This window comes from Aotus nancymaae, unplaced genomic scaffold, assembly GCF_030222135.1.
Source record: "Aotus nancymaae isolate 86718 unplaced genomic scaffold, 86718_ANA_hifiasm-v0.15.2.pri h1tg000043l, whole genome shotgun sequence".
In the NCBI taxonomy this organism is placed as follows: domain Eukaryota; kingdom Metazoa; phylum Chordata; class Mammalia; order Primates; family Aotidae; genus Aotus; species Aotus nancymaae.
Window position 1 is genome coordinate 4,929,410 of NW_026988457.1, and position 16,350 is coordinate 4,945,759.

At 34.0% G+C, this 16,350-nt stretch overlaps 1 protein-coding gene across 6 annotated transcripts in view; it reads left to right on the forward strand.

Annotated features, from left to right (window-relative positions):
• PDS5B (PDS5 cohesin associated factor B) overlaps positions 1–16,350 on the forward strand; it is a 181,333-nt gene that overhangs the window by 142,737 nt on the left and 22,246 nt on the right. For all 6 annotated transcript variants that reach the window (XM_021669282.2, XM_021669286.2, XM_021669284.2 and 3 more), the window contains exons 22-24: positions 3,477–3,545; positions 4,999–5,135; positions 8,340–8,463. In XM_021669282.2, coding sequence (XP_021524957.1) covers positions 3,477–3,545; positions 4,999–5,135; positions 8,340–8,463 — 330 coding nt within the window. The remainder of the gene's footprint in view (positions 1–3,476; positions 3,546–4,998; positions 5,136–8,339; positions 8,464–16,350) is intronic.

The following is a 16,350-nucleotide window of genomic DNA, read 5'->3' on the forward strand; positions in this document are numbered from 1 at the left end:
ACAGGCGTGTGCCACCATGCCCAGCTAATTTTTGTATTTTTAGTAGAAACGGGATTTCACCATGTTGACCAGGATGGTCTCGATCTCTTGACCTCATGATCCACCCGCCTCGGCCTCCCAAAGTGCTGGGATTATAGGTGTGAGCCACCGTACCCGGCCTTCCTCACCATTTTTAATCCATTAATTTGTCTTGTTTTATTATGTATTTGATATGTACAAAGAAATATATGTAACATTTGTATATTTCATAGTGCAGTGAACACCCATGAACTCTTAGTTCCTTAGAGTTCTTGCAGTTTTATTACTCTTCAATCCTTTCTGTTTCCTTCCGGTCCTTAGTATCTACTCTCTTGAATCTTGGCTTATTCTCTAATAACAACAAAATTTACCACATACTTGTTTAGTTTTGCTTGTTCTTGAGGTTTATAAGAGTTATATCACATCCTATATAGTATTGGATGATTTGCTTTTATCACTCCATATTTGTTTCTAAGTATAATCTTTGTTAATAAATCTAATTATGATTCATTCATTTGTTACTATATAATTTGACTGTGGAAAATATCTCATAATTTGTTTATTCTCCTACCAGATTATGGAATATTTCAATTTCTTTACTCTTTTGGACAGTGCTGTTATGAATGTTTCTATTGAAGCCCCCTGCTACATAGGAGCAAGAATTTCTCTAGGTTTTATTCCTATGAGTGAAGTTGATGAATTACAGTGTATAGATATACTTAACTTTTCCCTTTTGAAAACCATTTTTTATAATGTTTGTTAAAACTTACTTTCCTACCAACAGTGTATAACATTATTGTCAGATTTCTTAGTTTTTGCCGATCTAATAGACATAATATCTCACTATAGCTCATTATAGTCTTAATTTGCATTTCTGTGGTTACTAATTAAGTTTGTATATCTCATCACCATTCATGCTGCCTACTTTCTGAAATTCCTTTTGATGTATTTTGCCTTTTATTCCCTCAATGTTTTCTCCCCCATAGGTAATCTTTACCTATATTAATCTTTTATCCAGTACATGTTGGAGTATCATCATAAAATGTGTAAAACCTTTTACGTGTGTCTTTTCACTCCTTTATTGTGTCCTTTGATCCTTTGAACAAACATTACTTTTTTTTTCTTTTTGAGATGGAGTCTCACTCTGTCACCCATGCTGGAGTGCAGTGGTATAATCTCAGCACACTGTAACCTCCACTTTCCATGTTCAAGTGATTCTTCTGCCTCAGCCTCCTGACTAGTTGGGACTACAGGTGCCTGCCACCATGCCTGCCTAATTTTTGTATTTTTAGTAGAGATGGGGTTTTACCATGTTGGCCAGGCTCCTTTTGAACTCCTGAACTCACGTGATCCACCCACCTCAGTCTCCCAAAGTGCTGAAATTACAGGCGTGAGCCACCGCACCCAGCCTGAACAAATTTATTACTTTTAAGGTAGCTGTATTTATTACCTTTCTTTTGTAGATAATACTTTTTACATCTTACTTAAGAAATCTTTTCCAATTCTAATGTCATAAAAATAGCCTCCCATATGTTCTTTTAAAAATCAGTTCCTCTGGAATTGATTTGTTTTTTATATGCTATGATATAAGGAGTTTGTTTCTTTTTTGCTCCAAGTTAGGGTTATTAAATTTCCCAGTACTGTTTATTAAATATCTTACCATCTCCTAGTAATCTGCAGTTCTACCACTCATGTTTCCTATAGAGCCTCTGTTCTTTTCCAGTAATTCGTTTGCCCATCCACAAAATGTCTTTCCTTAAAGTTTTATAGTTTTCTCTAAAAGGAAAAATTCTAAATTTCTCTCACACACTTAGGTTAGGCACTAAAGTTTTTAAGATTATGTTTTATGTTTATGCTTGATGAGGCGAATTATTTGGTAGTTCCGATTTATATCCATCTTTCTTGCTAAATTCTGTTTTTCATTATATCAATTATAAAGAATGATAGCTTTATTTTCTAATCCTTGTGTATTTTATTTCTCTATATTTACTAGCATTTTAGATATTTATCCTTTTTCATCTGAACTTTGGTCACCAGTTTTTGAAAGAGGTATATTCACATCTTTTGCTATGATGAAATTTCCAGTCTTCTGCTTTTAATATCTTTATTCTGGTTTATTTTGATGTTATTCTGCTAGTTGTATAAATGTTCATGAATTTATATTTTATTTGGTGTTATAAGATAAAGTATATCAGTATCCCATTTAAGTCCATATCCTCTTTAATGCTTTTTATCTTGACTGATATATTTTTCTATCCCATAATTTTGAGATTTCATATAATTTGTTTTTGTTGTATCTTTTGTGATTTTATTATTTATAAATCTATCTGATAGTCTCTGTTGTTTCTGGTAGTATCTAACAGTTTCTTATTTATGAAAGGTTTTTGTTTTCATTTTTCTTTGTAATAGTTTATACTACCTTAGTTTTTTCTTGTGAATTAAATATTTTAGTGTATCTTTGAGTAATTCTTTCAGCATGGATTGTAATTTGGAAACTTTCTGTCTTGAAATTCTAGTGTTCATTCTTCAATATTGTTTCTTGGATATTAGAATTCTGTGTTTCAAGTCACTTGAAAATTCAGAGCATTGCTTTTGGCATCTGGTCTTGCAGCTGAGAAATCTGGAGTTAATCTGACTCTTACTCCTTTTTGGTAGCTTCTCTACGGAAGCTTTTAGGATCTTGACATCCTTAGTTAGAAATTTCATCGCAAGGTGCCTAATGTGATTCCTTTTTTATAATTTTTATTTTATACTTTGAAGGCACTTCTCAACTGAAGAAATGAATCTTAAACTATGTGTGAATCTGTAGCTCTTTGTGTTTGAGGGAGTTTGCCTTTTTAGATGTTGGGGCTACCAGTTTTGTTGCCAAAGGATTACCTGAGGTGATACTCAATTTCTGTTCTTTGACCTGAGGGTAAAAATGGGATCTCAAGTGTTCCAAGACTGGGTTCAGCTCTTTTGCCATCTTATTTTAATTTCCTGGCTACCAATATAAACATCCAACTCCGATCAACTCAGGATTAGTTTGAGGTTGTGCTGAAACAAAAACAAAAACCCTCCAGCTCAAGATTTTTTTTTTAAGTACCTTTCCTCTTGTTTAAGAACTATACCTTTTGGCTTCATGGATTTTTTTTTTAATCCTAGTTTTTGCCACCTGCATTATAAATAATTGAATCTCAAAAGGGGCTAAGTAAGGGAGTGATATGTAAGAAGTTGGAGTTAGTCCTATACACACCTAGAAAGAACCAGTGGAGATGGGTCTGTAAGTGCTGTACATAGGTGCTAGTGAAGGTATGCCTTTCAACCTTTTTTAAAAAGGTAAATAGGGTTAGATAAGGTACTTTAGTCATATATAACAAATGTCATTGCAGAAGATAGGGATTTCATTCATTTTCTAAGTGCTGATTGAAAAGGAGAATTTATATTTATGTTTTAAAAACCTTGATTTGTTTTTTTAGCTTCCAGGAAAAAAGACAACTAAACTTTGGGTTCCAGATGAAGAAGTGTCTCCGGAGACAATGGTCAAAGTGAGTAATATGCATAGATCTATTGATTTTAATATACTTACCATATTATAATATTTGCGGCATTAAAGTTTCTATTTCTATTGAAAAGATGTTAAAATCACTCAGGTGTATTTATATTTATTGTATGGCATTATCATGTGCTGTGACTCTATAGGATAATAATGAGAAAGCTAGGGTTTGTGGACAGCTGCACATAATGTAATTTGAGGGGAAAAAAAGATTTAAAAGCTGCTTCCCTGATGGCAAAAGGCAATGCTAGTTTATGGACTTTCCTCTGTTCCTTAAAGATGAGAATCCAGAATTTTAAGCCTGTTCATCTTTTCCATGAGATTTAATAAAATTTTTTATCTTTAAAAAATTCAACCTATAATTTATTGAGTTAGGAGTTTTATAAGATTGCTCATCATGGGTGTAGACTCTTGATTTATTAAAACCATCTCTGGTCTGTAGTGGACCTCATCTTAGCCCACTACCAAGATACGAAAGCCAGGAATAAGTATATTAAATATTGTTATTTTCTAGCTGTAATTTCTTATAAATCCTTTCTCTCTCTCTCTCTCTCTCTCTCTGTGTGTGTGTGTGTGTGTTTATAGTTCGTATTACAAACTATCTTTTTACATTATTTTAGCTGAGGTTATGATACTAGTTTTGCAGACTTGTACACTAGCCCCACCTTTACATCAGTGAATGATGCTTGATACTTTGAGTCTCAGTATAAACCTGTTTTTCTCAGCATTGGTCTCAAGTTGCGGTTTTTGTATACTTGAGAACAGTACTGGACTAGAAGGTAGGGCACTTACCAACTTGCCAGTTACCAACTTACCAGTTGGTAGGTAAGTCATACTTACCAACTAGCCAGGAAAGAGATCTTCAGAGTGTCTGCTGTGAGCCAGACACTATCGAAGACACTCTTTGCACCTGAGCCTTAGCTCTGTAAAAAGCTGAGATAAGATGTGAAAAACAGATAATTTGTACATCATTTTAAAAAGATGTAATGTATACTTCTTCAAAAGAATTATTGGAAACATTAAAGAAAGTAATGTGTGTAAAAATACTTTAAGTACTTCATAATTATAAAATGTAGCATAAATATGAGTGGTATCATTTTTTAGGCAGAAAAGAATAAATGTAATTTGTAGTTGGGAACTTCTGTGATTAGAGAGGTTAAGCATAATTTTACTGTACGTTCTAAAGGATCAAATGCATGTTGGGGAAACATTTTAAAACAGCAGCAAAGAACGAACTAGTCTTTAGTCAAATCATTCTTTTGCCACTTTCTTGGAGGTTTGAAACATCTTTAAAATGTTCAAGATTATCTTCATATATACAGAAAAGAATTTTTTTCTTTTCTTCAAAATCATCGATTAAATACATTTTATTTTTTAAAAAAGTTGATACAGAAATTCTTTCAAAATGTACCAATGTTTTATCTCTCAACTTGTCTCTTAAATAGATTCAGGCTATTAAAATGATGGTTCGATGGCTACTTGGAATGAAAAATAATCACAGTAAATCAGGAACTTCTACCTTAAGATTGCTAACAACAATATTGCATAGTGATGGAGACTTGACAGAACAGGGGAAAATTAGGTATGCAATTACTATTTCACAGTTCTTTGGATTGCACAATATTTCAGCTCTTGGTGTAACTGTTGATTGGTGCTTTTCTTTTTTTAAAAAAAATAGGATTTGTACATGTGCATATATTTTACCTGTAATGTGCTTTTGTACAGTGGTTATTTTACAATGGCAGTCACATGTCTGGTGCAGGATACTATTATACATTGTAAATATTTTAAATAATAGAGTCTTACATTTTAGAATATCTCATATTAGGGTGTGAGTGTACCAGTCAATAACTGGTGTTTTGCATTCTTGTTAAACATCTACGGGGAAAAACAGACTGGGTGTAAGGCAACTTACGGAATCTATTTCCAGAACTATAATAAATGCATACTTTAAAATTTTACTTGAAGTAAATTATTGAAAACAAACACACTTTTTTGGTTTTTGTTATTTTATTTTGTTTTATTTTCTTTGAAAGATGTAGTATAGTGTAGTGATTGAAAACTACCGAGCTCTGGAGCCTGGATTCAAATTCTGACTCCACCATTTACTAGTCAGGTGAACTTCAATAAGTTGTTTTAACTTCTTGGTCCCTCACTTTCCTTAAAGTAGAGATAATAATTATGTGTAACCAGCTCATCTAGCTATTATGATATAACTAGGTAAGTTAGTATATCTAAGGTTTTTAAAACACTACTTAGCACATAATAATTAGAAGCATTGATAATAATAGTGGTTATTATGTCAGTGTTAGTTAAAATTTAGAGGTTTTTCCTCTATGTAAACCAAGTGCCATTTAGTGCCCCTTCTTGGTAATACAAAATAGGAGAATAACTCTGCACCTCCTTAGTATATCTAAAGACTTGATAAGAAAACATAAAAAGATGACTACCTGCTCCCTTCTGCCTTTCTATCTTGTATGTTTTGCTTATACTATATTCTTTGCATAGAATGTTAACAGAAACACATCCTTGTTAAACCAAACATATTAAAAAACACTTGGTATTCATTCTATATATACAACTGATCTGTCTACATTCTTTAATTCTAATAAATTGTTTTCATCTCTCCCATAATTTATATATGCCAATTTTTAGGAGTTACAAATAATAAGTATGTTTTGATTTAAAATTTTTACTGAGTTTGAAATACTTTTGTATTGATCAGCTCAGCCTGGTAAAGAAATTTTCCTCAGTGTTAATAAATTTTGTTTTATGAATCAATTTATTAATTACATTATTTTATACTTCTTATTTGCCCAGTTATATTCAGCGATATAAACTTTTATCAGAGAGGCAAAATACTTTGGTGGTTTACGACAAGGAGGCAGATTGAAGACACACTGCACAAGTTCAAATTCAGGTTGCACCATTTATCAGCTGCTTTTATTTTTCAGCAAGTTATTTAACTTCTATGTGTCTTAAATTCTTCATCTGTAAAATGAGGATAATAATATCTTCTTATAGAGATTATGTAAGGATTATATGTATTAAAATATGTAATGTAATTGGAATGATACCCAGTATATAATGTCACTTCAGCTGTGTTTTGTGGAACCCATATGACATTCAGGAATATTTAGGGGCTGCCTAGAGTTGGAATAAGAATTATTTCTGGTAGAAACAGAACAGATAGAGTCTTGGGAGTTGGTAGGTGGGGGTCTCTGTCCTTTCCTTAAGTAGGAAGCTTGCATTCCTATTTAAGCAAAAGTGATTTTTTGTGTTTACACCTTAAATTTTTGTGTAAGATTTGATTTGAAGAAAAGTTTCCTCTGCTTAATAAAGCTAAAAACAAAAACAACAAAAAAGTTTGCTAGGTCAAATAGAAACCTCTGGTCTAGACAGGAAATTTTAAGGACGGATACACAGGAAGCATCTGTTACCCATAATCTATGAGGAGAACATCCAGCAGGTGGTTTGTACTCTTTGCACTAAGAACTATGATTTACCTGTTAATAGCTACTTGCAATGTTGTTGATGAGATGAGTCACACCTCTGAGACAAGGTCCTACAACTTTAGAACCTTGCTAATGTTGGCTAGCATTCAGTCAGTATTTTTACACGGCCAACTTAATTATTAAGTCTTGGAAAACTAAGACTGTGTCTTTTATTTTAAATACCTTACAGTGCTGTATATATACAATAGACATAGATTTGTTGCATGGATGTTGAATAACAATCTTTTACTATAGAGCTACAGAGGGGGTTCTATTTAAGGAGTTAGAACTTTTCCTTCCTTATATTTGTTCAAGATCCCCCTGCATTTCAGCTAATATATTACTATATTAGGAAGTATTGTTCAGATGTATTTACTAGTCTGGAATTCTATGAATTGTGCTTCATTTTAGCAGTTTTCTTTCCTCGAACTTAAAGCTTCTTGGTAATATTTGAAAAGTTGAATTATAGCTAAGAATAGTAATGTTTTCCTTACCACACCTGCTTTCATTCTACTTCTTTCATGCTTAGCACAGTAGCAGTGGTTGATTTATTAGCAAGCTAGAACATATTTGGTGCCTCATGTATACATAAACATATCTCCAACAAAATCCATAGTAGAATACATAAAGCCTAACAACTAAACATACAGACAGGTTTCTTCTATGCTTGATTAAGACCTGTTTTATTTAGAATGAGGGAATTAAATGACTTGAGTGACGCTAGCATTGACTTATGTTTAAAAGATTTTGTGGTATTAGACAACATCTTCCAAAGTTAAATGAGCATAATATGGTGTTCAATACCACTAAATTTTTATCTGTCTTAGTCTGCTCAGACTACTGCAATAAAATATTATGGCTAAGTAGCTTATAAACAACAGAAATTTATATCTCACAGTTCTGGAGGCTGGGAAATCCAAGATCAGGGTGCCAGCATAGTTGGGTTCTGGTGGGGGCCCTCTCCAGGGTTGCAGAATGCTGACTACTTGCTGTATCCTCAAATGGCAGAAGTAGTAAACGAGCCTACTCAGGCCAGCCACTTTTATAAGGCACTAATCTCATTCATGAGAGTTCCCCACTGTGACCTAATCCCCTCCCCAAAGGCCCCATCTCCTAATACTGTCTTCTAGGTACTTGCATTTCAACATAGGAATTTTGGGGGACACAAACATTCAGATTGCAACATTTTTTACTTTTTTTTTTGCCAGAATTTTTAATAAAATTAGATGTACAGAAGATTTTGTACAACCATATTAAATTCTAATCTTTATTCATTCTTGCTCATTTTTCAGTAAACCAGATATGTCACGTCTGAGACTTGCTGCTGGGAGTGCTATTGTGAAGCTGGCACAAGAACCCTGTTACCATGAAATCATCACATTAGAACAATATCAGCTATGCGCATTAGCTATCAATGTAAGGAAAATGGCTGTGTACGACTACTATAGAAGGCCTTTGACTTTTAGGAAGGAAAAAATCCACTATGATACACAGATTAAAATTTTGAATGTTTATGGTTTGTTTTTGAAATATTTATGCATGAGAAATATTTCAGAGTTCTGAAACTGTCATTTCAGTTTTGGCTTGGTAACATGGTTCAGTTGACACTTGTTATTTGCAGTAGTTTTGTTCTATAATGTTATCACAGGCATTCAGTCTTAGGAGAACTACAAGGATAGGTTCCTTCAAGCCCCTGGCCACATTTTCATCATCCAGTTAATATACAACCTTGTTTTATGTATGTTTCTGTTTAAAGACAACTTATTTATTATATATAGTTGTTTCATTAACACTGAACTCACAGCCAATAGCACTGTAATTCATGCAGTGAATTACAAATTACTGAACAAAGCTTATCTAGCACACACATTTTCTCTGTAAGGAATATCATAGCCTTTTTGTGCTTTGGAACGCCAGAGAGCAGTTTATTGCTATGCTTGTGCTTTGGAGCACCAGACAATACTTCATCGTGAAATAACAAAAACATCAACCACAAAACTGTGAAAAATGTGGCACTGAATAGACCTCAAAAAGGACACTGTTTACAGTATGAAAGCTGAAACAAGAAGGCATGGTGTTGCCTTCTTTGACATTAGCTGGGAATGTGCACATCTGGCTATTCACATTTTTTGCTGCTTTGTGCATTTACTTTGCAAATGACTAAGAAATTGCTTCAAGTATTAATTTTGGTGTTACAAATAAATTTTAATAAGTATGCAAATTCCTAAATATAGAGTCCACAAATAATGAAGACTGGTTGTATGTATTCAGTTCCTGAAAGGAAAATAACAGTATAGAAATTTATAGTTTTTTAAAGACTTGATACAGAACTAATTTCACGTTAGAAGCATTCCTTATTACTCAGTAAGTTAAGTGTTCAGATTATGAGCAGTGAAACTTTCAGATTCCTATTCCAGTTTTATGGGTTTCTTATTAGAGTAACTTTATGTTTGGATTGTACAACTTTAGAAGTCTTTAGCATCATTGAGAACAGTAAAAAGGACTTTCACATTAGTAAATAAGATAATTTCAATATGAGTTTTTCATAAATAATTTGATTATTTTACATGTAGTTTTTCTGTTTTTTTCCCCAAGAAGTCTTAAGAATTTATTTCAGGGATCATTGTAATTCTTCCTCCCCACCCTTTAATCTAGTATGTATTTTAAAATTGCCACTTATATATAACTCTCTAGACACAGTCACCTATTTTTAAATTGTGATCATTTTTGTCAAATGATTTGTCAAGACTGGTACTTCAGTCTTAAAAATAGCTGTTTCAAATTCTGTTTATGATTTTAGTTTTATTGTTCAGACAAAACCATTTGAGAAATGATGTTTTGGGGAGCCCATAATTTCCTTGGTTTAGTTTCCCTACTTAATTTTGGAGATAATCTTATTTTATAAGAAACTGAAAATTGTTTAAAAAGTATCTATTATATTTCTTAGAAGAAAGCAACATATGTAATTGTTTTATTAAATTGATAAGACTTGCAGTCTGTTTATCAGGTTCTTGGTATGATATTTCTTAGAGCATTTGCTGTTATCATTATTGAAATGGAAATGTTTAAAAAGCATAAAGTGTGGAAATACAAGAAATGGACTTTATTTGAAACTTACAGTGTATAAGAAGTATGTGTCAGCCATTAGGTAGATGTCCACTATGAGTTAAAAGAATCCATAGTTACTGACTTCTAAGGACTTCCTTTTCTAGCACAATATTTGTTAAACATTGCCACCTCAAGCACCAAATTTCCCAAGGTGAAAGTTCAAATGGCCTAAACTTTAAGGTTGCTTTGGAATTCTGTTGACTATGGAACATTTGTCGGTGGTTAAAAATCAATTATTAGCATCTTCTCACAACTTACAAACATATCAAATTACCCTATTTTAAACAAAGCTTTTCTCTCATTCTGTTCTTCCTTTAAATTACATGCCCATCTCCTCTTTTCAAACCTCCAAGCCTCAACAAAGAATAATCTGTGTCTTTGTCTCTCTTACTCTCTTATCCTCTCTTCTCTATTCATAGTTTGTCATTTGCCTTCGTTGTTTGCCAAAAATGTCCTGTTGAACTCAAGTCCAATGATATCGGTCTTCCTTATCCTGTTTATATTATTTAACTCAGCTCATTGCTCCTTTATTCTTAAAACTGTCTTATTTGGTTTCTGTCTCTTGATTATTGCTTTACTTCTCTGATTATATTTTCTGCTCTTCCTCTTTTTCTTCAAATGTATGTGTTTTATGAGGATCTGTCTAGGATCAACTTCTTCACTTACACAGTCTTCTTTGGCCGTTTCATCATCTCTGTAAGTGACTATTACATCAGCAACATTAAGTTTTTTTCAAGACTCTGGTCCCACTCCAAATGCTAAACAGAAATTTTTTTATACTTTTATGTTCTGTGAATATAATACAGAGATTTATAATGTTTCCCAGATCTATTCTTTCTTGACATGTAGAGCTTATATAAATGTTAAATAAATTCAGATGGCATTTCTTATACCTAAAAAATAGTTTATATTTGACTTTTGGCTTGTCCTTGCACCTTGTTGCAAAGTACAGATAATTATATTCTTTGATATCCATTATATCATTTTTGTTCATATATTCTTGACCATTCTTATTGCTGTAACCATCATTAGCTCTCACCAAGACTACTGTGAATCTTGTTTATTGCTGGTAAGTTTCCCTAGTTACAGCTATGATCATGTCATTTCTCTTTTCAAAAAATATTTAGGGGGTTTATACTTGTAAAAACAACTGCACATATTTTACTACCTGGTGTTTGAGCCCCTCTCATATTTTTATATTATACCCGACTATAAAAATCTTGTTGAGCATACTCTCCTTTACTCAAACTCATTTCATGTAGCTGAACAGTTTTTTTTCTTTTATGTGCCTTGTACTTTGCTGCCTTTAATTTTCTCCTTACTCTCCCATTTCCACACATCCTGTCTAACCCTTTCTGCAAATTAATGCTCAGACACAACCTTCTCCACAAAACTTGCTCTGATTCTTTTAGCTGGAAGTAGTAGTCTCTTTTCCTATGGATTTCATCTGCAGTTCTCTGATACATACAAGGCTATGCTTTGCGCTTTACTACATGTACTTTATTTCTTTTACTTGAGTTGAGACTCTTGAAAGGCAGTACTGTATCTGGGAGGCTGTTATGTATTTAAACAGAAAGTACATTTGGAGAAATTAAAACTATGAGTTTTAACATAATTTAATAATTGCTTAGATATTTTAGAACGTGGAAATCACTTCATGAAAAATGTACTCTGTAATTCTGTGTGCTGTACATTGTTCTAAGTTCTGGAAATACAAAGATGAGTAAGTCATGCTTGTAGCCCAAAGAAGCTATCTCTTAGGAGAACAGAAAATAGAGATGTGTCAATAATGCAATGAGATACACAAAGTAATTGAACTATTTACATGGTACTAATGGTAGTTTTGAGGATAATTTGTACTAGAAAAGGCTACTAAAAGTGAATTTACTTAAGTTGCAGACAAAATTAATTTCATAGTCAGTAGTGAATAAAAGCTTTGATTGGAACTTTATCTTGGGGGGAAACTGTGTAGTATTAAACACCATCTGTTTTTTTCTTATATTTAACCAATTATTTTTTATAACCATGGTCATGAAAGTATCCAGTGTTTGCTTTTTTGAGGGGACATTTTATTCAGATAGAATTGTATTACTCTGTTCTTTACTTCACAGTTAACTTTTGTAGTAGTGGTCAAAAGGATAATCATCTTTGCAGAAAAACATTTGAAGACTCCCTCAGTTCCCATTAGCACTTTTTATATTTATTCACGATTCTCTTAAAGTACCTATGTGTGTGTCATCATTCCTGTCAATTTTCTCTTCTTCAGTTGTTAATTATTTGTGTTAGTTGAGTTGCCTGTGATTTCCCAGTTCTCTAACATCACCTTGATGACTTTTTGAAAACCTGCTACTTGTGCGATGATTCAAGGATTGACATTGCAATTAATTTGTATTGTATTTTTGTACCCTGAATAATGAGTCAGAGAGGGACAAAAACCTGGTCGTGATTGGGGTTTTAATGAATGTCCTGTTCATTTGTGAATACACTTGTGATATGTGGGTTTTTACTTACCCACTTTGAAATTGGGTATTTTCATAATAATTCTGTAACAGAGACTCCTCTGTGAGACTGATACTGAGGGAGGAGTGAGTTAACGTTAACTTTGCTTTGTTGAGTATGAGGGTAGATAACTTTCTGTGAGCTAGACTGCTTCTTCCCCTTCCCTCTCCACAGCTAATTTTTTCCCACCTGAGACAGAGTTTTGTTCTGTAGCCCAGGCTGGAGAGCAATGGTGCGATCTCAGCTCACTGCAACTTTCACCTCCCAGGTTCAAGTGATTCTTCTGGCTCAGCCTCCTGAGTAGCTGGGATTACAGGTGCCTGCTACCACGCCCAGCTAATTTTTGTATTTTTCAGTAGAGATGGGTTTCACCATGTTGGTCAGGCTAGTCTCAAACTCCTGACCTTAGGTTACTTGCCTTGGCCTCCCTAAGTGTTGGGATTGCAGGTGTGAGCCACCATGCCTGGCCTATTTTTATTTTTCGACTTTAGGTTCAGGGGTACATGTACAAGTTTGTCATATAGGTAAACTGTTTGTCACTGGGGTTTGGTGTACAGATTATTTCATCACCCAAGTAATAAGCATAGTACCCAAAAGGTAGTTCCATCCTCACCCTCCTCCTACCCTCCACCCTCAAGAAGGCTCTGGTAGGTGTTATTCCCTTCTTTGTGTTCATGTGTACTCATTGTTTAGCTCCCACTTTTAAGTGAGAACAGCAGTATTTGGTTTTCCGTTCCTTTATTCGCTAAAGATAATGGTCTCCAGCTCCATCCATATTGCTGAAAAAGCACATGTAGTATTCCATGGTGTATCTGTATCACATTTTCTTTATCCTGTCTACTGTTGATGGACATTTGGGTTGATTCTATGTCTTAGCTATTGTGAATAGTGCTACAGTGAACATATACATACATGTGTCTTCATGGTAGAAATGATTTATATTCCATTGGGTATATACACTCAGTAATGGGACTGCTATGCCAAATGGTAGTCCTGTTTTCAGTTCTTTGAGAAATCACCAAACTGCTTTCCACAATGGCTAAACTAATTTACATTCCTACCAGCAGTGTATTAGTGATCCCCTTTCTCCGCAGTCTAACTAGCATCTATTATTTTTTGGCTTTTCTAATAATAGCCATTCTGACTGATACGATACAGTATCTCACTGTAGTTTTGATTTGCATTTCCCTAATGATTAGTGATGTTGAACATTTTTTCGTATGCTTGTGGGCTGTATGTGTGTCATCTTTTGAAGTGTCTGTTCATGTCCTTTGCCCACTTTTTAATGGAGTTGTTTGGTTTTTGCTTCTTATTTAAGTTTCTTACAGATTCTGGATATTAGACTTTTGTTGGATGCACAGTTTGCAAGAATTTTCCCCCATTTTGTAGTTTGTCTGTTTACTCTGTTGATGGTTTGTTTCTTTTGCTGTGCAGAAGCTCTTTAGTTTAGACTACTACTTTAAAGTAGATGTTTGGTATTTTCATAAACTAAAATTTAAATGAAATGAAAGAAGATATATAAAATAAGGATTTAAAGATAAGGGCAAAATGTTATGACTAAGATTTCTGGGTAAGATAAACTAAATGATCATTCTACATGAAGAAATTGTTACAACAGTGAGAAACACCATACCTTATTTAACTGGTGGAGAGTAAGGTGTAATCATGAAGGTCTTTGTAGGTCATATAGAAAAGTTTGAACTTTTCCCTATGCAGTAGTCCCCCCTATCTGTAGTTTTGCTTTTCCACAGTAAGGTATTTTAAGAATGAGGGAGACCACATTCATATTACATTTCTTATAGTATATTATTATACTTATTCTATCTTATTATTAGTTCTTCATCTCTTGCTGTGCCTAATTTATAAATTAAACTTTATCAGAGGTATATATGTATAGAAAAACACATAGTATATATAGGATTTGGTACTGTCCTCAATTTCAGGCATCCACTGTGGGTCTTGAAATGTATCCTCTGCTGATAAGGGGGAACTACTGTAAATCAGAAAAAGTTCTGATCATCTGTGTGCCAGGTTTTGTGTTAGGCTTAGGAAGATAAAGACGTAATTATTTTCTTCAAGGAGCAAGTACTGATGGGTAAGACAGACATTTAAACCCATCATTTTAATACTTTATACAAAACGCTGTGCTGGAGATAAGTACTGAATTCTAAGAGTACAGAGGTGGATGCTGGATACAAATTACACACTGCTTTCTGGCAGATATGTGAGCTGTCTTTTTGGAAAAGTAGGAGTTAGCTAGGAGAGTAGGGTGGGTAATTTAGGAGAGGGGAGTAGTATGAGTTAAGCAGGCACATGGGTGGTAATAATCAGCCTGGTTTAATTATAGAAGTTGAAGTAATTTGATGTTTCTGAAATGGTAATTCTTACCTTCAGAGTTGTGCTTTTTATTTCTTTATTAAGAGACAGGACCTTGGTATGTCTGCCTTAGCCTCCCAAATAGTTGGGACTGCAGGTGTGTTCCACCATGCCCAGCTAGAGTTGTACATTTTCATGTGAATAGTTTTTATCAGTGATAGAACTAATATAAATTGGACAGTTTTATATTGCCCATTAAATGAAAAAGATATATATGAGTTGGTGTTTAAGCCTTGATTTTTGTATTTTATTTAAGTTAGGGCAGATTTATATTTACTAGTATTTTTTCTGTTTTAAAAGTATGTTTTTTTCTTCTTTTTCTTTTTTTTCACTTTTTTTTTAATTGCATTTTAGGTTTTAGGGTACATGTGAAGAACATGTTGCATAGGTACACACATGGCAGCATGGTTTGCTGCCTTCCTCCCCTTCACCTATATCTGGCATTTCTCCCCATGCTATCTCTTCCCAACTCCCCACCCCCTGCTGTCCCTCCCCTATTTCCCCCCAACAGACCCCAGTGTGTGATGCTTCCCTCACTGTGTCCATGTGTTCTCATTGTTCAACAGCCACCTATGTGTGAGAAGATGTGGCGTTTGATTTTCTGTTCTTGTGTCAGTTTGCTGAGAATGATGGTTTCCAGGTCCATCCATGTCCCTACAAAGGACACGAACTCATCGTTTTTGATGGCTGCATAATATTCCATGTTGTGTATGTGCCACATTTTCCCTGTCCAGTCTGTCATCGATGGGCATTTAGGTTGGTTCCAGGTCTTTGCTATTGTAAACAGTGCTGCAATGAACATTCTTGTGCATATGTCCTTATAGTAGAATGATTTATAATCCTTTGGCTATATACCCAGTAATGGGATTGCTGGGTCAAATGGAATTTCTATTTCTAGGTCCTTGAGGAATTGCCACACTGTCTTCCACAATGGTTGAACTAATTTACACTCCCACCAACAGTGTAAAAGTGTTCCTATTTCTCTACATCCTCTCCAGCATCTGTTGTCTCCAGACTTTTTAATGATTGCCATTCTAACTGGCGTGAGATGGTATCTCAGTGTAGTTTTGATTTGCATTTCTCTAATGACCAGTGACGATGAGCATTTTTTCATATGTTTGTTGGCCTCATGTATGTCTTCTTTTGTAAAGTATCTGTTCATATCCTTCGCCCACTTTTGAATGGGCTTGTTTTTTTTTCTTTCTTGTGAATCTGTTTTAGTTCTTTGTAAATTCTGGATATCAGCCCTTTGTCAGATGTTTTTTAACACATCTAATTGTTACCAGATGAATAATGCAGCTTTGAAATGAACTTTAGTCA